General features: G+C 43.3%; 1 protein-coding gene across 1 annotated transcript in view; it reads left to right on the top strand.

Annotated features, from left to right (window-relative positions):
* SLC26A9 (solute carrier family 26 member 9) overlaps window positions 1-27,635 on the top strand; it is a 188,522-nt gene that overhangs the window by 69,637 nt on the left and 91,250 nt on the right. Inside the window, exons 4-7 of the mRNA XM_069238573.1 lie at window positions 15,626-15,767; window positions 22,943-23,082; window positions 23,369-23,479; window positions 24,499-24,674. Of these exons, the coding sequence (XP_069094674.1) occupies window positions 15,626-15,767; window positions 22,943-23,082; window positions 23,369-23,479; window positions 24,499-24,674 (569 nt within the window). The remainder of the gene's footprint in view (window positions 1-15,625; window positions 15,768-22,942; window positions 23,083-23,368; window positions 23,480-24,498; window positions 24,675-27,635) is intronic.

Below are 27,635 nucleotides of genomic sequence, written 5' to 3'. Positions count from 1 at the left end.
ATGGAGCATCTAGTATGAAGTATATGTCAATGAACAATATCTGGTATAAAGTATACATCACTATCTAGGGCATAGAGTATCTAGTACAAAGTATGTGTCAGTGTCCAAAGCATAGAGTATCCAGTATAAAGCATGTCAGTCTCTAGAGCATGTAGTATTTAATGTAAACATATGTTTCAGAGTCCAGGGCATGAAGTATCTAGTATAGGCATGAAGTATCTAATATAAATTATGTGTCATTGGCAATGACATGGAATATGTACTATAAAGTATGTGTCAGTGTCCATGGCATGGAGTATCTTATATAACGTTTTTGTCAGAGTCCTTGGTAAGGGGTATTTAACATTATTTGATAAAGCATGTTTCAGTGCCTATAGCATGTAGTATCTAGTATAAAGTACCTGTCATTGCATGGAGGAGCCAGTATAAAGGATGTGTCAGTGTCCAGGTTATTGAAGGTCTAGTGTTACATGTCAGTACCACTGGCATGGAGTATCTAGTATCTGTCAGTGTCCAAAGCATGGAGTTTCTAGTATGTGGTGTATGTGTCAGTATTCATGACATAGAGTAAGTAGCTAGTATAAATGATATGCCATGGCATGAAGCATCTAGTATAAAGTGTTTGTCAGTATTCACAAATTCAAGTATTTAGTACAAAGTTTGTATCATTGCATTAAATTATTAGTATAAAGTATATGTCTACGTTCATGGCATGGAGTATCTAGTATAAAGTATTTGTAAGTGTCCAGGGCATGGAGTATGCCTCAAGGCCCAAGACCTTGGGTTTATTTGTAACATTAAATTATGTATAACAGTTGGTGAATCCATGAACCACACTACACTACTTTGTTCAAACAAACCACCACCACAGTGGAAGAGGGGCTTCCCCCCAAAACTGTTTTAGAGTTGCCACAGCAGAGGGATTGCTCATTTCCTCGGCCTCACCTCTGGGGTGGCCACAGGAACTCTGCACAGCGGAACAAAGGTTCTTTCCTATTGTGGTTGGGCATAGAGGGACACTGTAAGATTGTTTATGGTAAAATACAGAGGAAGTGCTGCAAAAGTGGGAACTTTTACCCCTTTGGTTAAGGGGTGGCAAGGAGTCTCCTCTACCCACAGGATGGCACTGGGCATAAGAGTAGTATTCCCAGCACCATCCTCAGAACACTGCTGGACCATAGGAAGATTCAAAAGAGGATTGCCCTGCTGTTTGATGTCCTGAGAAGACTGGACCTGCTGCCTTTGTATCCAGGACCCCAGAAGTGACTCCAGGGGTCATAAAGATGACATTCTGTCTGGGCCACAGGGAGACAACAAGCTTGAAGAGGCCTTTTTCCTGCATTCCCAGCTGACTACTTCCAACTGAACCTGCCATGGACCCTGTTGCTGGCCTCTGTTGGGGGTAGTCTTGATCCTCAAAAGTGCTGCCCCGAAGGTCTTGGACCCTTGCCTCATGTCAAAGCGTACTCCTGCTGCCTGACCTTAAGACCTGGAATTTAGAATATTGTTGTCACCTTTTTGCCTGGAGTACCATTGAGAGACCAAGACAAACCTGCCAAGCCAATCTGACGAAGGTTAGCTGGGCCTGAGCTTAGCCGCTCTATTCTTTTCCACAGCAACAATTTATTTTATGAAGGAGCTGTTGACATAGGAATCCATCAACGCTGAGCCCACTTTGGCTAATGCCTTGCCCCGCTGAGCAAATCTGACTTCCACTACCACCATGGAAGGGGATCCAATGTCAACGACTTCTTAGGGGCAAAACATTACCTCTTCCTGCTCAGACCTTTTCCTGTCTTCATTGATGGCTTCATTAAGATCTTGTTTTCCAGTGTCTTCGGCTACAGCATGCTGCTTAGCACTGCTAAAGACTTTTCACTCCCATAAAAGTTTCCAAGTGTGAAGGTAACTTTTTGACTGGGACAAACATGGTCCCTGTACCTGACCTGCTCTCCATTGTGGTTTGCCTTAACTTTCACCCTCGTACCGGTCAAGTGCAAACAGATGATCGCAGTTGGCGCCTAGCACATTTTATCACTATTTTTTATTCAAACTTTAAACATATTTCCCTTTTTTAGATTTTTGTTGTTTTGATATCATTTTATTTATAGTAATTTGCTCTACTTTTCTAAATTGGTTTTGCATTTTTCTTGAGTTGTATTTTGTCTTTATTACTGTCTGAGTAATGCTTAAATAATTTGCACATTGCCTCTAAGTTTAGCCTGTCTACTCTGCTCCATAGCTACCGGGGGGTTAAGCTCAGGTTAATATATTGATTTTAGTGAGTCACCATGACAAGGACTTTGGTTATTAAATGGAGTGGGTTATTACTCCTCACCCTTTCTAATGCCTCAAAATTCTTACAGTTATGTGATAGGTGATGTTTAGTGATATTTTATGCGATGTGATGTTTATGCAACATACAGTGTTTTATGTGACATGATGTTTATGCGATATGCAATGTTTTATGTAACATGTGATGTTTATGCAATGTTTTATGAGATATGTGATGTTTTGTATGATATGTGACGTTTTGTTCGATAAGTGATATGAATTGTTTTGTGTGACGCTTTAGGTGATATGTGATGTTTTGTGTGATGTTTTATGTGATATTTTGTGTAATAACTCACATGATTTTTGTGTGATATCTCATGTGATGTTCTGTGTGATACCTCATGTCCTGTTCTATTTCCTTCTGTTCTGTTATGTTAGTAGTAGTGTTTGTGCAGCATACAGTTTGCTATTAGTATGTCCTGGGACCTCTATCAGTTTCAATTCTTCCAAGCATCAATTGGGGTTTCCATAATTTAATGGGGGCTCAACCATCTTTCGATCATCTGTTTGGTTGTTGTGTTCTAATTGTGGCTGAATAATAATAAACCGTTTAACAAGCAAGAAACTCCTAGGGATGCTCTGATATTCAAGAAAGCCTTGTCTACTCGTTGGTATATTACATCAATGGTAGGGGGTGGGGCTCACATATTTAAAATGTATATGAGTGCAGGATCAAAAGAAAATAGAAAGGGACACATATATCTCATCAAAGTGGTCGTTCCGAATGCTGTGATGATTCAGATTAGGACATTTAAAAAGAAGTTTGAGCTGGACTAATAATTAGAAGAGGTCAGCAAATTTAGCATCTTCAAATGTTTCCCTGTTGTTTGTTAGGTAAATACTTGGAGAAATTTGTGCTGGGGGAGTTTTGCATGCAAAGGGGGGAATTGTGAGTTATTACTGAGTTATCCCCAATCAACCATTGATCCTCGTAATTGGGAGGTAATAGTGCACCGAAGTAACATCGCTCCCTTTGGTATCGTTATTGACTGAGGGCAATACTGTCGCCATAAAACAGCAGGCAGCTTGGATTCAGGGCCATAGATGTGCTTAAATCGCATGTCCTTGCTTACAGGTCAATTTCTACAGATTGTCATATTTGTGTCTATCCAACAAGAAAAAGTCTACAGGGCTTTTTTATTTTCTGTTTATTGCCACTTACATGACAAATATGCATAAGCATTCATCCTAAAAGCTGGTGCAATCCCTTTAAACTTCACTAATGACAGGAGGTCTGGTTCTTAAAGCAAGTGTTCTTCAGTTTAGGAGTGTGTGTGAGTAAACGTGTTATGCCTTTACTGCATGTTCCACTCCTCCTGCAAAAGTGGGTGGCTTCAGTTAGTGCAGGCCCGGAGTTCTCACAAGAGGCCATGGCATTTTAGAGTGAACTATAAATCAAAAGGGTGACTGGGGCAGAAAAAAAATGTAAGTGGGTGAGAGCTGAGGCGAGTGATTGAGAAGACCAGTAGAGCTGCGGTGGATCCGGCACATATTTTGGTATTACTTAACTAGCTGACTCGCTAGATTAAGGAAGGTACTGCGATACTAGAACATTGGGATATGTATATATATATGGGGTGCATCATATTTGGGATCGATAATCATTCATCTATGCTGAAAGGAACATATCTATAAACTGTTGGGGAAACACCCCACGGTGGAGGGAAGGCTTCATGGTGGTAACGTAACAACTGCAGTTACAAATAAACATTTTTATATCAATAGGAGGCCTATTTGAAAGTTGTGAATTCTTGGTAAATCAGTCAGGAGTATAGTTATTACTAGTACAGGTAAGGGCCCTTACTGACATTAGTAGACTAAAAAGATTAGTACCACGAAACCATCTTGATGCTCTCAAGCATGCTTTTTAAAACCCTATGCTTGCTCTACCATACGTTGCTGGAAGTACCTTTTATAAAAACAATAGTTTATTTTATAATTTCTATAATATAACACACTAACTACAATCGTGGCAACTCCAATAGAACTTGCCTCTGGAACCTGTGGGCTTTGCCCATGGTTTTAGCACTGGTGTACAGTGTCTCAAAAAAAAGGCCTACGACGTGGTCAGCTGCATCATGTTGTAGATGCACATACTATGCATACACATGCCTATAAAATGACGCAATTTCCTTTCTCAACTTTTTTGTTACAGATCTGCATTGGATTGTTAAACAAAAGGAAAAAAGTAGCACAGGTTGGGGGGAGTAACACGGAAGGTGGGTGGAATCACAGAGAGCGGTGCATGGGGAAGCTACAGTAGAACAGGAGAAGCAATGTTGAGGAGGGTGGAAGCAACACAGTAGTGGGAAGAAGGAACATGGAGGATGCAAGGATAGAAGCAAGTGGAGAGAAAGGAGCATAGAGCGGAGGAGGACAAGCGCATCAAAGAGGGGGTTGAGAAGATTCACACAGTCAGAGAAAGAGTGACACAAGCGCTGAGTAGGTGGGGTAAACACAAGTGAGACATCTGGAAACACATGCTCTCTCACTGAGTTCTTAAGCAAAAGAAACAAGCATTTGCAATGCAACTGGTCTCGTGTTTGCTTGGGCTAGAGGAATTAACATTGTATACTCCTAACGGGACTTTTCTTGCCACATAAATTGAAAATGAAAATAAAACAGTTTCACATAACTAACTGGACCTTTTTTCTTGCCATATAAACTGAAAAGTAAAAGTTTCCCATAAGCGAGCTGACGGCCGCCATCAGTGCAAAGCAGACACACAAAGGGAAATAAAAGTTCACTCGTAGTGAAACCTATCGGCAAAAATGCAATTATCCATGTAACTGGCAAAAGTGCAATTATCTACGTAACCAGCAAAAGTGCAATTAACTATGTAACAGGGTTGATGTCACGCAAAGCTTTCAACTTCTGCCCTGCGAGATCGCACTGCGAAAAAAGAGAAAAAGTAGTCCAGAAACCAGACGGAAAATGTGGAGCCTCGTATGTTTTCAGTACCTGGTCTCTGCACTTGAGAAGGGCTAAATACCGGAAAAGGCATGACTTATGCATGCCTTTCACTAATGAAAGCAAGCAGATTTTAAAAGGCAAGCTCACGAACCTATGAAAGAAACTGACGTGACATGGGCGTGGTTTGAAGCCCAAAGAGAGATTACAACATGGGATGGAACGCTTTACGCTCACTCGTAAAAAGTAGCACATGAAAAGTAAGCAGTGAAGGACACAAGTAACAAGAAATGTGCCATGCTCTAGGAGAGGGCCGAACACACATAGAGGAATTAAAGCCCACAAAAGTTAACATATAAGGATCATGCAAATAAGAGTGGCAATGAAGACAACCAATGGTAAGCAATGGGCAGAGTCTAAGCCGATTCTAAGCTGACAATACGTCTCGCAAACAGACGGCGCATGCGCTGTTTAGTGGACAAGACTGTAGTGTACAGGTTTGTGAAGTGTTCTAGTATGTTTGTATTTCTATAATTTGTAGCGGAATGAGATTGCATCCTGGGATTCTTATATCCTGTTCCAAATCTATTTTGAGAATGTGGTCCTTTGTTTCCAGGTGAGAGGCAGTTACTGAGAACCTCTCTTCTGGATGGCAGTGTGGCTTTGGCTCTTACTTGTTCCTGTACTTCCTTCTGAAGTAATAAACTTCCACGTTATTTATTTACGTGGGACTCACTTCGTTTGTTGGCGCCCGCACTAAAAAGACCTACGAAACTGGCAATCAACAGGTTTTTGGTAGAAAATCAAGCCTGTCCCTGGTAGGCAGGGTCTTTGAATCTATTCTTTATGCTGATCAGGGCAAGACTCGGTCCTGTTGTCGTCATCCAACCATCCTAATAGGTTCAATTAGTCACTTGGTATATCTCATTAATTCCTAAATTTTCAATATACTTTACAATGAGGGGTCTCCTTAATGAAAGTAAACAAATCAGCGTTCTCATATGCTCCATATGCACAGTCTATATTTTCCTATTAGATTTGGCGGAATACCTATAGAGCTAGCACTAATGGTTGCTGGAAAACATCCTTTATATTGAATACACCTGCATTTCAAGAGACAATATGGCGTCATTTCTAAATTTGACAAGTCAGCACAAATGCTAACCTAGCAAGTAAAGGAAAATTAAAGACCTCGCAGAGAAGGAGGGGGGACAAGGGGGAAGCAACCTTAAAACTAAAAGACTTGAGCAGAGGCAACAACAGGTGTTCCTCAAACAAATCACTCCAGGTTAAGGCTAGAGATATTTATGTTGGGAAAAAACATGTGTATGAACGCAAACACCGTTTACCCACTATGCTGGTGTGAGTGTGGCTTTTTCCACTGCTACGTTTTTTACAGGGATCTTTTTACCGTGCTGTAATACAATATGTACTCTTTCAAAGGGCCAGCTTTGGGAGCTGGGACTATCTTCGGTTGCGTGGCTACTGAGTCAGTGTCGAGACCGTGTGTACCTTTGCTTTTTTACTGGCCAAACACGCTACACCCGACCTGGGACACTTTGAGAGCTCTCTGTGTTGTGAAATGAGTTTAGGATGTGTTATAGAAACAACAACAAAAAGCTGTGATTTTCTATTCGAGCAAGAGCTGCGGTTTTTCATGAAAGAAACATGAAAGCTTTTCCCTATCCGATCAGGCACCATTAAAGTGTTTACACACCCCGAGCTCCTGGCAGGGAGAGCTGTGTAATCGGAGGTAGGCGGCTTTCACGGTGTAATTTTTTAATATGCTTCCGGTATGGAATATCAGCACCAGGGGTTTCGCGGTCTCCTTAGTAGGCCACTTGTGCTGTTTGCTGAGGGATTAATCCGGTTCCTCCCAGCTGTGTCACTTTACGGTGCGTCGAGCGGCTCCTCGCTCGTCAGTCAAGTGTTCCCGTCCGGCAGGCACACTGCTGTTCCAGCGCCAGCGGCCCGGGGCCCCCGCCACGCGCCACCTTTACTTGTTTGGGTCTTACCACTTGAATGATAACACTGCTTGGGTTTGTGGTTGGCAACGCTGTAGCAACGCATCATATGCACAGGAGGCGTCGAGGCCGCCTCCCGCCCTTCCTTCTATTGCGATTGGCTGCAGAGGTTGGCCCTACTGTGCATGTCAGCAATTGTAAATCAGGGTTTAATGGCTTATGGGCTGAAACCACGTCATGTGAGGCGTGATGTACAGTGATAATAAACCCGGTCACTTGACACCACTGTGATCAGCAAAAAAGCAGCCTAACTACAATGACTATTAATAAGTCTTCATGACTTATCCGTAAGATGAATCGTTGCGCTTGAGCAAAGAGGGAGAGGATTCCGTAACCAAGGAGCAGACACTGCAGACTAGCTGCTGGCATAGGTGGGCTTTGCAGAAGTGACAGAAGTCAACGGTTCTTGCAGGAAGTATTGAGGCACTAATGGTGTGTAAAGCTTGGGATCTACAACCCCAGGCGCACAGATGCAGTAGCAGTCTGCCTACTCGGTGCTCAACATTCCGAAAATGTCGAGTAAGGTGTCTGAGCAGATCCAAGCGAGTATTAACCACTCAAGCAAAGCAGAATCAGGGTTGTGGGAAGCTGGCTAACTTTACCTATGCCAGGTTTGGGAAGTGTATTTTAAAAGTTTCCTAGTGTCATGAAGTTAAAAAAAGTAGGTGACTGACCCACCAAAAACGAGTTTTTTGCAGGAGAAAAAACACATGCAAGCCTTCATTAAGTAGGAAAATTGTCACACCAAACATGGTTTTGCGGGAAAATTATTTAAAAAAAATCACTTTTGCCAAATATTTTCTCCCCAGGAAAAGGTGTGTGAAGTCCACAGCCTTGCAATTTCACGAAGCTTGGACTTCACACAGTTCCGTTTGCAGAATGAAAATGTTGGACAGCACTTGCCTACTGGATCAATTGGTTTTGCCAGTGTTTGTTAGCCATGTTGTACAAAGGCATGGATGAAAGTAAAAAAAAAAGTGCTATGATATGGTCACCACTGGCAGCGTCATAGTACTTTTTTATTTTACTTTCATCAATGCATTGCAGTACAATATGGCTACAAAAACTTTGACAAAGCCAATAGATCTTGCATAGGCGAAACCTGTTGGCTTTGCCAAAGCTTGTGTCAAAATGTATGTCCCCTTCACAGAACACAGAAAAGCTAATGTTCAGGGGCACTACCCAGTATTTTTAAACCTGCACTGGACTGAGACAAAGGTTCCATAGCGTAGTACCCTTCCAACCACCTTAGTTCCTACTCTACACTTTATGTGGCATCTACTTTAAAAGGGTATGGAACATTCACAGAACCTCAGCATTTAACATTGGCAGAATCTACGCATTTGATCTCTCAGTATTGTATTGCTTCTAAAGTGATGAATATAGTAAAAGAAATGGAGATATGAAGGGTTTGTTTGTTAATATCCATAATACGCGGGTAGATGGCTGTAGTTGATCGTAGATGGAAAATGCGATCTGTTATCAAGATCAGATGGTTTTCATTCACTGGGTGCAAGGGCAGTGTTAAGGAGAGGCTGCCCAGATCTACCGACAGTTGTCTGTGACTTTTGGGATGCTGTAGAAAGGCACAACGATATGATTGTTATTATTTGGCAGAATTACAAGAGTCAAGTGCACAGAATCCAAATAAAACAGTTTCCAATTGAAGTAGGCTGTCTATGACTGCACAAGTGTTGAGACTCTGATTTTACTATTCAGTGCTACACCTCCAAAAAGGCCACACTTCTCAAAAGACCCGTAATATACAAAAAGATTGAAATAGGGATCATTACCAAAATAATCAATGGGGAATTGAGATAGTATCCATATTCAAAATACGAAGAAAATTCAATCACAACAAAGTCCATCCAGACGGGTAAAGAAATTCTTCCATTTGTCCATAAGCACACAAAAACCACACTTTCTGATTATAGTTCTACTTTGATGCCAGGTTTGGTGTAAATCCGTTCTCTAGTTTGGGCTGTGAGTGTGAGCAAAAGTTCGGACGGAAGCTAAAATGGAAAATCACTTAATTTTTGACCCACCACCCCCTCAACCTTATTTTCCCTACATGGACCTGCACGACAGTTGATATGCTGGACCTTAGTTAACTGATCTAGTGAGTTCAAAAGTTTTTTGCAAATCCATCCACACAGTTGCAAGCTATTGGCAACTCTAAAATTGCCTTTTCAATGTCAATTGCATCTGAACCATAACTACACAGAGTAGTTAAATGGAGAAAGAGAGAGGGGAAGAGGGAGAAATCATCTATACAGGATTACTGCGCAATGTGGTTTTATATTGCCATCAAGGGCAAAGGTACGTATGTTAATGGATTATACAGTTTTTGGTGGCTATAAAAAAGACCCGATCAATAACTACACAGTTAAAATGTAACATTTTGAATTACAACTACTGCTTTGTTAAAAAGACACATCTTATCCGGGGAAAGAGGAGACTGGTGACGATGTTCCTCTGCTAGGTCCAGTGAACAATGGGGCTGACTGGAATTAAAATATTAAAGTTTATTTTGCTTTTCTGAAGAGAATGTTGATTAGATAGTGGGCAACAATTAAGCTGGACATAGTGATTTGTGGTGGTCATCATGGTGATGAAACCTGTATTTCATAGACAACCAAGAAATAATTTCAATATTTCTCAGTGTGGATTTACATATTACCTAGTTATATTTGGAGCTGAATATTTATTTACACTAATATATTGATATGATAACGATGCTGTTAAATGTTGCTTTAACACATTTCATTTTGTTAAAATTGTTTATAAAGAAAAAGAATATGAGACTATAGATGTAGATGTTTATAGTGAGTTTGAATGATTATAGGTACTCAATGTCATAATATCTATACAAGCATTTGCTAAGGGCATTACATATTTATATTAATGTATGTAAGTATTATTTACTTATTTATGTGATAGTTTTGTATGGCATGGACAGGATCTTAGTTTGAGAGAGTGTTTTACACAGGACTGCTTTCTGAATTTACCAATGGGATTTCCTACGTTCACATCCAGGAACAGCAGCAGTTAGAACATAGAGCAGTAGCAGAATATCACACAAGAACAGTGACAATTACAAAGTAAGTCCTTACGAAGCATTTGCATAGGATACTTATAAAAGCTATTAAGTTATCAATGGTTTCTCTGATGTGTGTGATAGCTGTGTGTGTGTGTGTGTGTGTGTGGTGCCAGACTAACAGCTGTTTCAGTCACTTCTAAGTTTTTAATAAGATAGAACTATCCCCATGTTCACCAGAAGGAATTCCAAATCTCGAAAGAAGGACTGCTCCAGTGTTTTTGATTTCTTCATGGCCAACACTTTGAGCCAAGGGAGACTCACATTTTCTAATTGAAGTAGCTCATAATGGACCAATGTATTGCTCTATGGGTGATGTATGCAGGTTTGAACATATTCTTTGTGCTGGAAAGCACTTGAAATAGATTATAACTGGGGAGATGTGGTCAAATATTTTACAACATGTAACGAGGTTTTGAAGGAAGTAAGTGGAGCTCAGGAAATTCCTACTATGAAGGAATTCTCATAGTCAGTCTTGACAGATATATGGCTCAATATCAAAAAGTGGAGGAGTTGCCCATTTAATCCCACGTAACCTGGGCAACTGATATTGGAAACAAAAAAGCTCTATACTGTAGGGATAAATTCAGCCTAAAGTACGTATGCTATAATGAAATAATTAATTTGCACCTGGAATTTGATTTAATCAATCATAGGTTTCTTATGTCAATTTATGAAAGAAAGCCTATCTGTACATATTTCTACATTCCATAAAATAACATATTTGTAGATCTTGCAAAAGAAAATTACGAAAGAACAATTACAAAAGTCATAAGAAAACACTACAAAAGACATTGCATACATTACAAAGACCCGCAAAAAATATAATAGTTCATTGTCCAATTGTTCCTCATTGCTTCATTTCTATTAAAGGCATAATGTTTTCATATAATTAGTCCAACTTTCAGTCCACCAGGAGGTAGTCACATACAGTTGGCTAGACAACTTGTCTGAACTCAAATTCTGATAAGAACTCTTTCATACCTCAGAGCAGTCAAAATTGGAATTGTGTATGAGATTCCTAATATATTGGCGCAAGTTCAGGTGCGGATCCAGTATGAGGTCCAGGTATTTAGCAGGGCCCACAAGGTTTGGGTAGCCATCAAGTATTGTCTTGCTTTGATCCATTTTTGTATGTGTGTGTGACAGCAAGAAGGAGGGATGAGCAGAAATCTTGTCTTTATTTGGTTTAGCTTCAAGTGGTTGTAAGTCACCCCGAAAGAACACCGTTGAGAACTAGAAGTAATACTGCATCTCTTGGGGATTAGATTCTCAAATATAGTTGCATGTCACCAGCACAGAAATAATTCATGCTGTTTGATTATCTTAGAATGGCCACAAGGAATTCCTTGTATATGTTGTATAGAATGGGCTACAGTACTGAGCATGAAGTACCTTTTGCTACAGTTGCAGCTGAGTAGGCGATAGAGTTGGCTATTTTACTTCATTGATCTCGGTTTCTGAAGAAGGATGTGAACCAGCTACCGTCAATTCCATTTAGATCCATTCATTCTTTGAGTATTTTCAGGAGTGAAGGATGATTTACCATGTGCAAGACAGCTGATAAGTCCAGGAGGCCAAAATGTGAACTACATTATTGGCTGTTTTTAAAGCGTGCTTTCAGTGCTACATGAGGATATTTCTGCTTACTTCCTAAGAATTACAACTCTTAGAAGCAAAGTGGCAACATGGAGGCACCTGATTAGCGATAGTGAAATAAAGAATATTGATTACTATTGTTTTATATGTGTGTACAGGAAAGTTAACATGATACCATGGACAAAAACATATATTCAAAAGAATTCAATTCGACTAAGACCTGGAAACCAAGAAAGCAAGGTGACAGCTACTGTTGTTCACCTTAAAGTGCTATATAATTGAACAAAGGGAAAGGTCCCTGGATGAATTTAAGAGGTAGGTGATGTCATTTGAAAGGCTAGTTAGTGAGCTTACAGCACCAGAAAATAGGAAAAAGGACAACAGTGCCTGACATGAATGGTTAGTGGAAATATCTGCATAAATTATACCCTGGCCTGTTTTTCACAAATGTATTAATTTTCTGATCTGTAGCATTCCCACATATGTGAACACCGCCACCCACATCGCCGGACACACGCTCGACCCTATCTTCTCCGCCAGCAAACACGTCTTCTTCAGCCACACCTCTGCCCTGCACTGGACCGACCACAGCTGCGTCCACTTCACATTCCGACGCGAGACCTCCCACCTCCGCACTCAACCCATCCCTCGTCGACAGTGGAACAAGATCCCTGAAGAGCAACTCTTCTCCGCTCTCGCCGCCAACCAACCCACCCTCACCACCGACCCCAACGACGCAGCTCTCAACCTCACAAACTGGATCTCCAACTGCGCTGACAACCTTGCTCCCCTCAAACGCACGCATCGACAGACCAACACCAAAAAACCTCTCTGGTTCTCTGACACCCTCAAAGAATCAAAGAAAACTTGTCGTGCCCTTGAGAAGGCCTGGCGCAAGGACCACACCGCTGACAACATGACCGCCCTCAAGAACGCTACACGCGAACACCACCACCTGATCCGCACTGCCAAAAGGAACTTTTTCACCGACAGACTAGACAAAAACAGCCACAACAGCAGAGAACTCTTCAGCATCGTCAAAGAGTTCTCCAACCCCAGCGCCAGCGCCAACGCCGTCACGCCCTCACAGGATTTGTGCGAATCCCTCGCCACTTTCTTCCATCGCAAGATCAGCGACCTCCACGACAGCTTCGGACACCAGACCCAACCATACACCACTGAACCCGCTTCCCCGGACATCACCCTCAACAACTGGACCCACATCAACACGGAAGAAACCAAATCCATCATGAACTCTATCCACTCCGGCGCCCCTTCGGACCCCTGCCCGCACTTCATCTTTAACAAAGCCGACGACATCATCGCCCCGCACCTCCAGACCGTCATCAACTCTTCTTTTTCTTCTGCTACCTTCCCCGAATGCTGGAAGCACGCTGAAGTCAACGCCCTACTAAAGAAACCTACGGCTGACCCAAGCGACCTGAAAAACTTCCGCCCCATCTCTCTTCTACCTTTCCCAGCCAAGGTAATAGAAAAGACCGTCAACAAACAGCTGACCACCTTCCTGGAAGACAACAACCTGCTCGACCCTTCACAAACCGGATTCCGAACCAACCACAGCACGGAAACCGCCCTCATCTCAGTCACAGACGACATCAGAACCCTGATGGACAACGGTGAAACAGTCGCCCTCATTCTCCTCGACCTCTCGGCTGCCTTTGACACCGTCTGTCACCGCACCCTAATCACCCGCCTACGCTCCACCGGGATCCAAGGCCAGGCCCTGGACTGGATCGCCTCCTTCCTCGCTAACCGCTCCCAAAGAGTTTACCTCCCTCCGTTTCGCTCAGAACCCACCAAGATCATCTGCGGCGTACCTCAAGGCTCATCGCTCAGCCCGACACTCTTCAATGTCTACATGAGCCCCCTCGCCGACATCGTACGCAAGCACGACATCATCATCACCTCCTACGCCGACGACACCCAACTTGTACTCTCCCTCACCAAGGACCCCGCCAGCGCCAAGACCAACCTACAAGAGGGTATGAAGGACGTCGCAGATTGGATGAGGCTCAGCCGCCTAAAGCTGAACTCTGAAAAAACGGAAGTCCTCATCCTCGGCAACACCCCGTCCGCCTGGGACGACTCCTGGTGGCCCACGGCCCTCGGCACCGCACCGACCCCCGCAGACCACGCCCGCAACCTCGGCTTCATCTTGGACCCTCTTCTCACCATGACCAAGCAAGTCAACGCCGTGTCCTCCGCCTGCTTCCTCACTCTCCGCATGCTCCGCAAGATCTTCCGCTGGATCCCCGCCGACACCAGAAAAACCGTGACCCACGCCCTTGTCACGAGTCGCCTGGACTACGGCAACACCCTCTACGCCGGGACCACCGCCAAACTCCAAAACCGCCTGCAACGCATCCAAAACGCCTCGGCCCGCCTCATCCTCGACGTACCCCGCAACAGCCACATCTCCGCACACCTGAGACACCTGCATTGGCTCCCAGTCAGCAAAAGGATCACCTTCCGTCTTCTCACCCACGCACACAAAGCCCTCCACAACAAGGGACCGGAATACCTCAACAGACGCCTCAGCTTCTACGTCCCCACCCGCCCCCTCCGCTCCGCTGGCCTCGCACTTGCTGCCGTCCCTCGCACCCGCCGCTCCACGGCGGGTGGGAGATCTTTCTCCTTCCTGGCGGCCAAGACCTGGAACTCCCTCCCCACCAGCCTCAGGACCACCCAGGACCACTCCGCTTTCCGGAGACTCCTAAAGACTTGGCTGTTCGAGCAGCGATAACCCCCCCTTTCCCCCCTAGCGCCTTGAGACCCGCACGGGTGAGTAGCGCGCTTTACAAATGCTAATGATTTGATTTGATTTGATTTGATGGGCTACCCACACCACCCAGATGGAGGTGAAAATCAAATGTCGATGTTACAAATAATGATGCCTCAGTAACTAGAGGTGGGTGAAGAATTCCGCTCCGCTTGCAGAATCTGCAAAGTTTTCACTAACCAGCGCGGAGCGCGGAGTTCTGAAAAACTCTGCGAAGTGATGCGGAGCTGAGTTTTATTTCAAGCTCACCAACTTAACGTTGTATACTTGGAGTTAGAAATAGTAATGATAGACGTACCGGCCAATGTAGTGTTAGGTAGATGTAGCAGATGCAATGTTATTGCCATGAGATGCAACACGTGCAATATATTCACTCCCCATCTTGGCAGGTTACAGAAAGACCTTTGAATGCAGAGGTGTAACACGAAATTATTAGGACACCCTACATAATGTTGCAAGTGCCCCCTCCCCCTCCAGCGGCCCCATATATCTCACAGATATTAATAGGCCTTGGGTTGAATAGTGGTCCGCCAGGTGGATGGTGGCCCCATTGTGCCATAGAGGCCTTCGTTCCTTGTTTGAAGGAAGTTATCTTTCTGGTAACTAACTCCACCCAGGTACTATGGGTATTTTAGAGTCACTGGCCTCTGCGGAATCTATTGCTGTCTCTGCAGGCCTTCATTTCTTGTCTTACTTTACTTTTCTTGTATTGTGCTATGCCTATTGCTTTGCTACTCTTGAATGTTAATGCTAATTCATAAATGATAAGGAAACTTTGTTAGAAGATCAGCAATGTTTAAAAACAAAAAGGATTTGTGCTCAGCTCCTCACACCTTCTCCTTTTTGCATTGATTTCTGAAGTCACAGGTGAAGAGAAGATGAACCAGAGCAGACCACGATATCTCATAGACCGCACAGCATACTCCCTGGGGCTTTTTGATGAAGAATATGAGAAGAAATCTCGCAGCTACCCTATTGGCGGCAAAGCTAAGAAACTCTTTAGGTAACCAGATCTTTTTTTACAGTGACAAATGTAAATAACTTGGTTAGCTCTCCATGGTTCTGAGGGGCTTCATTAATTAGCAGCGCAATAAGTAGATTGCGTGCACTGGGAATGCAGGGGCTCAACACTCAAGTAATTGCGATCTTGTGACTTGAGATAGAGAGCCTCATCTTGTCTACCTAGAAATCATCTGACCAAATGGCTAGGCTAACCATCGCAAGTGATCTACCTGGAAGCCTTGCTTGTTTTCTAAGCAGACTCAGTAATATATTTTGGGCTCATTCAGAGCCTGGTGTGTGGACCGCCAGGAGAGTGGAGGCTTTGGCTTCTGGTCCCCCAGCTGAGGACCACCCTCCCTGCCTATTGATCCCCATACCGGGTGGAAATCTCTAAATCATTCAATGCAAACACCGCTGCGGTGGTTGCAGTGAAGAATGAGGAATTTACCAAGCAAGCACTGTGTTTGTAGAACCCCTCCAGGAAAGTTTCTTGTTTTCCAGCAACAAACGTTCTCAACAACCCTGGACATGAACATTTGTTGCTAAAAAGCAAAAGATGAGTTTCCTTTAGCCACACAGAGATTTCTCCCTGCGCATGGGAGCCATTGAGTGATTTCTCTGATTGGGACCGCCATGCCTTGCATGCCGATAAATCTAGTGGAGGTCACTCTGCCCTATATAAGATGGATGGCTGTCACTGTGACCTGGTGACCCAGTGGCAGTAGAGATGCTATGGAAAAAATGTCTACATTTGGAGCTGGCTGAAGTTCTGCCAATGGAAAGACAGCAGTTACCTCACCTCTAAATGGGATGGGAGAAGTTCAAGTTAGAAGGGAGCATGACTGCCAAACTCTAAATGCCCCGTTGGTGTGAAAAAAACAACCATTTGTGGCCAATACAATGCAATTGACTGTTTCGTCTCTTTTTTAATAGTTTCATTTTTCGCCTAATTTAGAGGAGAATATACACATTGAAATAAGGTATTTCTAATGAAATTGTTTCGTACTTTATCCCATCTGAGAAGTAAATTTCAATGCGAGTGCAAATTCATGTTTGCACCAAAGCTGAGATTACAATTCATCCTGTAAGAGTGTACCGTGTACTATCTGCAACAAGATAAACCGGCTGCAAATTGCATTAAAACCAATTGAAAAACATAATAAACACAATCCATGAAAAGTCATGTAATTAGGATTTTCACAAGATGCTATATTTTTTTGGCCCATCCCTAGAATTATGCTACAATTGCGCCGCATCCAAATTCACCACAGACAGGGTCATAGCGAAAGAAGGGGTTCCACTACAGCCGTAATAACAGTTTAGTAAGAGCCTTACAAAAGTTGTCTACCCTAGGCCTACTTACTGCTCCAGTACAAAATAGAACTGCTTCAGGGAAACAAACTAATCTATGTCAAAGGCACCGAATTCTGCTTGAAGTGCCAAGTTATGTGAAATTTAAGGAGAGTATAAAAGTAACTATTAAAGGTATATAAAGCTAAGACCTCCTCAGCTGCATTTGCCACAAATGTTACTCTCTAGCTGCCAGCGAGTACTCATGGAACGATTTGATGAACCGTTGGATAGAATTTGCTTTGCTTATTGCCAACAGTGCAGACTTTGCACCAGATTCCTGAAAATTAATTCCCTGATACTTGAAGTCGCCTGTGATTCGGATCTCCATGCATATCTCATACTTAATGTTTTTAAACTTGTAAGGTAGGCAGATTGTCCTAATTAATCTCCTTTATCGCCATTAACCACCAATCGTCCATGTATATGTCAAAAAAAACACCAGCGCCTCCCAATACAGCTTCCTTGTAACTCAAGGAGATACACACCATTTATAATAATATGGAATAATGCGGGGATAGCGGACTGCCCGAATGTACCCCCTCGCTGAGATAAAGCGCCCGAGGCAGCTCTTTCTTTCTACTGTCCTTCCTTGTGGTTGGCTTTCATAACTCATCAGACTCAAGGGCCAGGCCCAGTCCGGCCTCCATCAGAGAGAAATTTAACTTATAGAAATCGAGTTCGTCCCAGGCAGATTTCCAGTCCAAAATGTAAAGTACGGTTGTCCTGGGCGACGTGGAAATACTTCACAATGATTGCACACAGGAAGATGTCCTTTTCTATTGCACTGAAAGCCACTTTGTAAGGCAATTTCTGTGCAAAAGCACTTGAAATAAGCGTAGCTTGTCAGTACTCGAATCTAAGTAATATATTTCTAATGGAGCTCGTGCTTACTTTTCATCTCATAACAAGCATTGGCAAAGCCAAAGGTCTCGTCTGTAACAGGCCAAGCTATTGGTTTAGCCAATGCTTGTTTGCTTGGTAGTGAAAAATTCCCTTCAAGTAAACAGGGGAAGGATACAACTCAGTGTGTTAGAAAACTCTGAGACTGAAATGCTTGTGAGACAAACACAAGAATAGAAAGGAAAGCATTTGAATCAAGAGCAGAGACCTGAGATAGAAAATAAATCCATCCCATCGTTTCATTAATGAAAAGCTATTTTGTAATTGTATTTATATAGAGCCTACTACCCCTGATGAGGTGCTGAAGCGCTTTTTGGCAAGTAGCACGCTACTCCAGATCGCAAAGGTATTAGTGGTGGGTTAGCATAGGGAAATATGAGTTAATGTGAGCAGTGGGCATGTGAGTCTTTTAGATTGAATAGGATCATGGAGGTATAGAAGAGGTAGAGTTTAGAAAGTGGTATTTGGGAATAAGATGAGGTTTGGAGTGAGTGAAAAGGAGAGAAAGGCCTGTAGAAAGGGACGAGGGAGATCATAGTGTTACAATGAGGTTTGGGATTAGCCAGAGGAATACATGAGGGAAGAATTTAGTGCAACTTCGTCGTAACAATTCAATGGAGCAGCTTTGCCTTGCGTTATGGTAGCATTGATCTTGCATAGGCTATACAGGTGGTCCCCTACTGGAGGACATAACTGGCACCACCACCACGTAGTCCTGAAGTGTTCTTTATGCACGTACAAGAAACAAAATTGTGAGGTGGCACAAAGCACATACCATGCCAAGGGCACTAAAGTACCTTACTAGCTTAGGGCCCACTAGGGCAGCTGTAAGGAAAGTACGAGCTCCAAGCTAGCCTGTGATATGCATCAAAAGCAGTTAGACCAAAAACCCATTTTTGCACATCTCAGTCTGTCATCGTGGTGCTGTCTGATGTGGGTGCCCACTTGTATGCAGGCCCCAAGTAGGGTGACCTGACAGCCTGGTTTTGCCCAGACAGTGACAGTTTTTGAAGGTTTGTCCCGGAGGCAATAAAATGTCCCTCCCTATTTTAAAGGAAGGGTCATTGAGCCTGCACGTTCATTACAGTGTTGTGCAGGCTCACATTTCAACCGGCCCTCCCAGAAACTGGTGACAGAAGTTTACTGGTTGAAAAAAAAAATATATATATATATATATATATATATATATATATATATATATATATATATATATATATATATATATTTGCATACAAAAACATACAAAATGCCCTGAGATCTAATAGGACATTTAGGGGGTCATTCTGACCCTGGCGGTAAATACCGCCATGGCGGAGGTTGGCGGTAGCACCGCCAACAGGCTGGCGGTGCTCCGCCGGGCATTCTGACCGCGGCGGTACAGCCGCGGCCAGAAGCGGAAAGTCGGCGGTACCGCTGCCCATGGGAATCCGCCATGGCGGCGCAGCAAGGGATTCTGACACCCCATACCGCCATCCTGTTCCTGGCGGTTCGGCCGCCAGGAACAGGATGGCGGTATGGGGTGCCGTGGGGCCCCTGGGGGCCCCTGCAGTGCCCATGCCAACGGCATGGGCACTGCAGGGGCCCCCGTAAGAGGGCCCCACAAAGAATTTCAGTGTCTGCTTTGCAGACACTGAAATTCACGACGGGTGCAACTGCACCCGTCGCACCTTCCCACTCCGCCGGCTCCATTCTGAGCCGGCGTCCTCGTGGGAAGGGTGTTTCCCGCTGGGCTGGCGGGCGGACTTTCGGCGGTTGCCCGCCAGCCCAGTGGGAAACCCAGAATGACCGCCGCGGTCTTTTGACCGCGGTACGGTCTTCTGGCGGTTCCCGCTTGGCGGGCGGCTACTGCCGCCCGCCAAGCTTAGAATCACCCCCTTAGTCCTATCTATGTCTGTGCCTGTCCCAGTGTTTTAATTCTGAAAATGTGGACACCCGAGACCACTGGCATGCCATGGTCAGTAAGATTAGGGGGTGTGCGCTTCAGATTTCCCAACAATCAGACTGGCACATAGTGTTAAAATATATAATACACGACAAGCAGAAAACACGCAAGGGCCTTAAGGGGCAGCAGAAAGGGAGGGGAATGTGGATTGGTAGGGGAAATAAGTGAGAGAAAGCACATTCTTTTCTAAAATAACCAACATTTTTGAAGTCTTTCAAAACAGAGCTGGAGAGAGTGTGTTTCCATTTTTGTCTGTTTGTGTAAAAATTCCTGGTGAAAGCCAACAGACACCGTACCGACTGAAAGAAAACACCTGTAAACAATTATTTACCACAAAATACCTTTATTAGGGGGTGCAGCACCCCAAACACCCCCTCCTCCCCTCCAAAGATATGCCCCTGCTGTAGCCCCTGGAAGGAGGGCATTGACGGGCCGTCAGGAGGAAATGTGGGTTGGGTCAGTGCAGGGTTGCTGTGTGCCCTCAGCATCTTTCCCTGTCTGGGATTAGGGTTTGGCGGGGGCGGGAGGGCTAAGGGAAGGGGCAGGCATCAAGAGGCCCTAACATTTGGGATCCAGAGTTTGAGGAGCATTGATCCATTTGTGGGCTGTGCAGGGATTAGGAAGGGGGTCTGGCTGTGTCTTTGTCTGCAGTGCCGGACCATACCAGTTGTGTAGGTTTTAAAGGGTAAAGGTTTACCGACACTAAAATTGCATCAGACATTTCCGAATCCGGAATTGCCATGAATGCGGTAATTCCAGGTCTGGAATCAAAGGCCCATTTTGAATCAGGCAGAGTGGAGATACTGCACCTCCTGACTCTGAATCAGACCTGTGATGGTGCACTCAGATCATCTGCTAACAGATGAGGGCTCATACTTTGAGCGCACATTCATGGAGATGATGAGCATATACATTGCACAAGAAGAGCTTGTTGGAAGCCATAGGGTGACCAGAATTTTGAAGCCAAAAACCGGGACATTTCACAAAAATTAGAAGAAGGAGTGCAATTTTACTTCAACCGAGCGCGCAGTGACATCGCTCATCAGCATAGAATTACTAGGAAGCACTAGGAACATGAATAAAATGCAATTTTTTAAGCCTGTTTAATGCATGTTCATTTTTCTTTCTGATAACACCTGCTAACTATCCCTGCTTTGGAAAACTAAAAAAAAATCACCTCCTACCGTTTTCAGGAGACCCTGTCTTAAAACCGGGACGTGAACTAAATTTCCCCAAATCTGCCAGGGAAACTGGTGAAAAATTGAACTGTACCAGCAAATCCGGGACGCCTGGTCACCGTAAGCCTAAGGGTGGCTTCTACCACCATTCTGCACTGCTCCCATCAAGACAGAAGTGGGTTCTGGGAAGCTCGGTGCATAAGCAAAGCGGGCTCCTTCCATATCTGGGCATTCTATCTGACCCCAAATCACCCCGGAAACTGCTGAAGACCCATCCTGTCCTCCAAGAGTTTGCCTCTTTTCTCCTTCTGCTGTCTTTCCCGCTCCCTCATGATGTGCGCGACACTCTGCATCTCCCCTTCACTAACTTTAGTGCAAACATTTAAAAAAAACTTCTTGAATAATATAATATATAAAATGATTTATAAAGTCAAGTATCTGGTGAAATTATGCTATTCCAGAGGAGAAGGAGAGATGAGTTGGGGGACAGGCTTGTATTTTCCCAATTGGACAAAAATCTTTGGTGGGATTAAGCAGTCAGTCCAGTGTCACGTTGGGCCTCAACAAAGAGGAAGGTGGTCTGTTTTGCAAGGAGTCAGATCATTCATACCAACCGTATTTGTCATGTAACATATATAGAGTGTTCACTGTATTGGCATTTACTACACGATAAACAACAGCTATGGGCACTTAGAGTGAAGAACTTAGTGAATAATTTTAGAAAAAGGCTCCAGTATAGCACTGTCTCAGACTACACAAGAATAAACAAATTTAGAAAAAGCACAAAGGACACTGAAGTTGTGGTATAATGGTAATTAACATACTTATGGAAAAGAGTCACCATGCTACTCTAATCTTCAGGACAGTTGCAGTGAGTACTTTTTGCGATAAAATGTGCTCTTTTATTCCGGGTACCCAAATTAACTCATACAATCTAACTGGATCGCAGTTTCAATGTTTTTCTAAGCTGACGTTTTGGGACCTCTGGGAGCAACTTTTTTCAAACATGAAACGCGCTTGCCACACATTATTGTTCATTACACGCCAATTATGTAGTCTTCTCTCGTGAGGCACGTTAAGATTAAACTCGTCAGGCCTTATTAAGAGATGCAAAATGTTTGGATGTTTCTAAACCGAGCCCTCTTGAAGTAACTGCTCCTTGAATAGTAAAGCAAAGCACATTAATGACTAAGAATGGGTCGTTATTCCCACCTCCTTTGCAATTGCAGTAAACATGTAAAATGTTGGTTTCCCGCTATAGACAAAATCATTGCCTTAGTCCATCAATTACAATATTATCACTAGCTGGCCAAAGCTATCTCAATGTCTGAATACAGTAATCAACAGGGGAAAGGTACCAGTTTATTTTTTAAAAGCGCTGGAAAGAGTGTTGGGTTCTCTGCACGTCTTTAGTGACTTTCTAAATTGTTTTACTAGAATCTTTTTTTGCTTATTAATTGCAAACTACGCAGCTGAAGGTGTATTATGTGGGAAGATGGTAGGTCCTTTATTACACCGTTGGGTAGAGACGTATAGATGTGAATAAGGTTTCATCCGGAGCACTATTGCATGGGTCTACGGGAATGGTCAAGCTATCAGTACAAATGAGCAGAAACTAAGGTATATTTCTTGTCTTCTTGGACCTCCGTCTAGCTCTCACTTTCCCTGAGGAGCAGAGGTCCCCTCACTATAAAACTAACAGTGACACAGAGGGAGATCTCCACTGCTGTACTCTTGCTGCAAGATCTGCCATACCCCTGCCAAAGGACTGTTGCTCAAGTGACTTTTACTTTTTGTCCATAGCTGTTCGGCCTCTAAGCTGAAAGGGTTTATCTTCTCCATATTCCCTATCCTTACCTGGCTGCCAAAATACAAGATCAAGGAATATGCCCTCCCGGACGTGCTTGGTGGACTCAGTGCAGGCACCATCCAGGTGCCACAAGGTGAGACATCTGTGGGAATGAGGGCCATCCTTTGGCATTTTGTCTCTGCACACAGGCCCTTTCTGGGAGGTCTTGATGGGAAGGGGGGCACTTGTTGGATTCAGCTTGTATTACATTGTTCTGCGGTTATCTTTTTCTGGATCTTATATTATTATTGTTTGCTGATGTTGGGGCACTGTTGAAGTATTACTAGTCATAAAAGTAATGTTGCTTGTTACGTTATTACTGAAGTCCAAGTGAGTTCTGCGAATGGAAAAGGGACACTGACCTCTCTTCTCTTTTACAGGGATGGCCTTTGCATTGCTAGCTAACCTCCCCCCAGTGAACGGGCTCTATTCCTCCTTCTTCCCCCTCGTCGTGTACTTCTTCATGGGGGGCATTCCCCAGATGGTGCCAGGTGAGGTCCTTGGATTCAAAATCTACACTTAGGGCCTTATTACAAGTGTGGCGGTTCAACAATCGCCACACTCGAATTGAAGGTCAGATGACCGCTATCTGGGTGGTACGACTGCCCAATAACGACCCTGATGGGCGGACCCGCTAGGAGACCGCCGTCCCTGCTGGGAATATTGTTCCCTACGGGCTGACAGTGGTCTTGGTTGTAGTCAGCCAGGGCGAGCTCATTACAACCTTGTTCTCTGCCAGCCTTTTCATGGCGGTTTCCGTGGGTGCTGAACGGCCCCCTTAAGGGAGCTGAGTGCTATATCGTAGCACGGTTCCCATCGGACTAACTGGCGGAAAAGCGTATTGCAGTGTTCCTCTCGCCGTCAGCCAGGCGGGAACATTATAATACGCTCGGGGGGATGCCACTGCCATTGCTCCCTGTGTCCTCCCAACGAGTTTGGCAGTCCCGTGGTGGGACCGCCAAACTTGTAGTGTGGGGCTAAGTCCGAGGTTTTCTTCCTCATTCCACTTGCCAGTTTTAATGTTGAAACACTTTCTTTAAGGTTACCAGCCAAACCTACGGTTTTTGAGATGTATTTATTGCCTTGTACCAAAAACTGACATAAAAAATAAGGATTTTCATTGAGAGTTAAAGATATATTTGAAGGTAAAACGATGGGCGTTTAAATAAAAAAGTAAAGAAAGCAATGTAATGGATAAATAATACATTAGGTATTAAACAAAAAGTACATTTGACTTAATATGTAGAAAATAAAAAAGTTGTGCTCACGGTACAATGGACTGAAAGTGTAAAAAATGGAACACTATTTCACTGCATTAGTTGGGGATGAAATTCACCCCTCCCTGGAGAGATATTTGGGCTTTCATGCAGGAGTACTTGCAAAAGATAACTTATGTTCCTGCCCACCAATATCTAAGGATCTTAGGGGAATTCTAATGCCAGTATGGATTACTATGGATCTGTACGGTATTCCTGAGGAAGTTTCTAACCCACAAACTTTCTGTTCCAAGGTACATTTGCTGTGATCAGTATTATTGTAGGCACTGTGTGCCTCGACTTAGCCCCGGAATCTGATTTTCAGAAATTCAACGCAACAATTAATGCAACAATTACGGACACAGCAGCCATGAACACAGAAAGGCTGAAGATCTCCGCCACACTGGCCTGCTTGACGGCGATCATACAAGTAAGGTTCCACGCATGATCTACATGCCCTAACTGTGAATTCAAGGTGTAATGGTAGAAGAGGCCATCCTGTCTAGTTCAGAACCCTGCAACATCCTTCGTGAAGGGAACTGTATCAAATACTGAGTTTCAAGAAGATGTCCAAGCGTAGCTAGATGGTTCCTACAGTGCAAGAAATTAGGCGTTTCGACTCAATGGCAACCTCCAGAAAACCCACAATGTGCCTCTGCATGTGGTCCCTAGTCCTGTGATTTCCTTAATAATTTCAACCCCATAAAGTAAAGAGCCCCCCTGCTTAGTTTCCTAATAATTATCTCGAAATTCTCACAAGAGCTCTTAGAGTCTCAGGTCTCCATCTCTTGAAACTCCGAAGTATTTTATTGCCTGTATAATATTTATACAGAAGACTGTGTTTTCAAATGGATATGTTGGAGCCCTTCTTCAGTCTGTTCATGCATAAAAGCAATGGCCTTACCTGTTTCTAATTCAAAAGTTATGTTATATCACGTCATATTGTATTATGTTATGTCATGTCATATTATGTAATGTTATGTCAAGAAGCTATATGTCATTTTATATTATTTTACGTTATGTTACTATAGCTCATTCAACACCAGTCAGATTGTCTCCATATCAGCTTGGTAAAGACAGATAGACTGAGCATGCTGTACATTCTGTGCCACCCCAGATATGAAATAGTATCTTATTTTTCGGAACCTAATACGTTCAGTTGGAGGGTTAGGGTGATGATTTTTAAATAATTTCATTTAAAATAAATATAGTTATGTCTAGTTCAGAGTGAAGGAAAATGAAATAGATATTCTGTAGGGATTGAGTTAGCTTCAAGGTGGAGAAGGAGACAATTAATTAAAATACATGAAATTAACATAATTCATTTTAGGTTTAGGTTTAGTTTTAGATTAAGAATTAAAATAATATTTATTCTAAAGAATACAGTTGCAATTACAGTTAGTATAAATCATTAGTTGATTCAAATTAAATGAACTCTAATTACATTACATAAAATAAAGAAATACAGAGAACGAAATGAGACAAATTTGGAGGTCATTCAAAAGTTAGTGTACTTGACTTGGGGTAGTGGTAAAACACATTTTAAACTTACCCTGTAGCTATAGGGAACATTTATCACCCATCGATGGAGTGACATACGATTCTTGACATTAGGATGCTTACTACTGGGTGACAGTGGCACTTGGGAAGTGGACCTGAGGGATATTTTTTATGACCATCCATTTGTATCCCTTGCTAAAAAGCTTTGAAGTTGATGATATAGAGGGTGGCCATGCTGCATTTTGGATTGCAGTGTGAGTTGACTTAACTTGCAGGCCATTGGGTTGGGTAGCCTTCTTGAGGTCTGTCACACCAGTACAACAGATCCCGGGGGCTCCAAGGGATTCCTGTGACAAGTATTGCCTGCTATTGCTAGACCTTAGGAGGCTGAGTAGACTGTGCACCTCACAAAATGCCAAGAGCAGTCTACTTTGGCTTAAATTATCAAAGTATCGATGCCAAGCAGTCAAGGCTTACTGTTTGAAGGTGAAGCTTTAGACAATCATCTCCAGGAAGCATATGATTAACACGTATTAAATTATAATACTGGGGGCCTTATTTAGAGTTTGATGGACGTGTACTGTTCCACAAACTTGACAGACATCCCATCTGCCTAATTACTAGTGCATTAGCCTACAATTCACTTGTAAGAAGGCGGATTGGACATCCATCATATTTGGAGCACCTGTCTGCCAAACTCTAAATCAGGCAGTTACTTAGTCACTGCTGTATCTTTTTTAGCAAGAACATGACTTTATTACCAATAAGGAAAATTGAAGAGTAAAATGTTATTGAGGCAATTTAATTGAAATTCTAAAATGTATAGGTTTGTCTGAGCATTCAACCAGCTTAATCCCATATATATGTATGCAGCCCCGTGGAGCACTTACAGAATAGTATGTCATTAAAAAATGTAACCTTTTGAAGAATGGTAAAAGTGGTAATACTGTTCATGGTTCTATGTCATAGCAGTAAACTTGTCTAAGAAGGTACAAGGAAAATTTGGAGATGATGCACCCATTAGATTCCATGTAGAAGCCACAGGGGAGTACAGGACCTCAAGCACACCCGAAGCAAATACATTGGTCCACCCTGCAGTTTTCCTGAGCTTCTCCCTTTGCTGCATCATGCTCAATTCAGCACAAAGGATTCAGTGAGGACCTCAATCCCAGGCGGACCAGGGAGAGAGAAGAAGAAAGCGCTTCTGCAATTTTGTTGGCTGTTTTGCTCTGGTTGGGCAGGCTTGAAACTGGCTTGGCAGGTCATCAAAAAGCTGGGCAGAGTTTTGGGTAAATTCTGCTCTTTGTAGCAGTCCATCTCCTTCACCACACACACAGTAACATCAACCTTCATCAAGATTCTGGAGCATATCTCTGATCTTGAGGTGGATAGCAGTGAGGTGTTTCTTTCCTAGTCGAATCCTTCCATTATTCAAGTGCACAAAGCTTTGCTGTCAAAGGTGAACTTCAGTACTAATGGGACATAAGCTCTACATATTCCAAACTTACAGCAGTTAGAGAAATCAACTAATGGGATTGAGAGTCCTGCTTTGGAAATTTTGTCTCTACACACCAGGAAGCAACCACATTTAAGTGCATCATCTAAGGACTATTTTCCAGTTCCATGATAATGAGAGATCCTTCAGCCTAGGCAGTGGGCTTATTGTCAACATTCAGCAACCTATTAGAGCTGATGCTGGATTTCTTCTATACGATCTGGGCACATGAAGTGGGGACCGGGTACAGATCAAATGCTTTGTATGGGTGTGAGCAAGTTATTTAATCAAGGTGGGGTGGGCAGCTGGAGTTTTTGAGCTCTCAATGTCATTTTCTTCAAGGCTACATGCTGAAAAGCTGCAATCCTTACTACGTAGTGTAACGTTTATGAATCT

This window comes from Pleurodeles waltl, chromosome 6 (genome assembly GCF_031143425.1).
Source record: "Pleurodeles waltl isolate 20211129_DDA chromosome 6, aPleWal1.hap1.20221129, whole genome shotgun sequence".
NCBI lineage: Eukaryota > Metazoa > Chordata > Amphibia > Caudata > Salamandridae > Pleurodeles > Pleurodeles waltl.
Note: the sequence above shows the minus strand (reverse complement) of the source record. Positions and strands in the feature narration are given on the sequence as shown.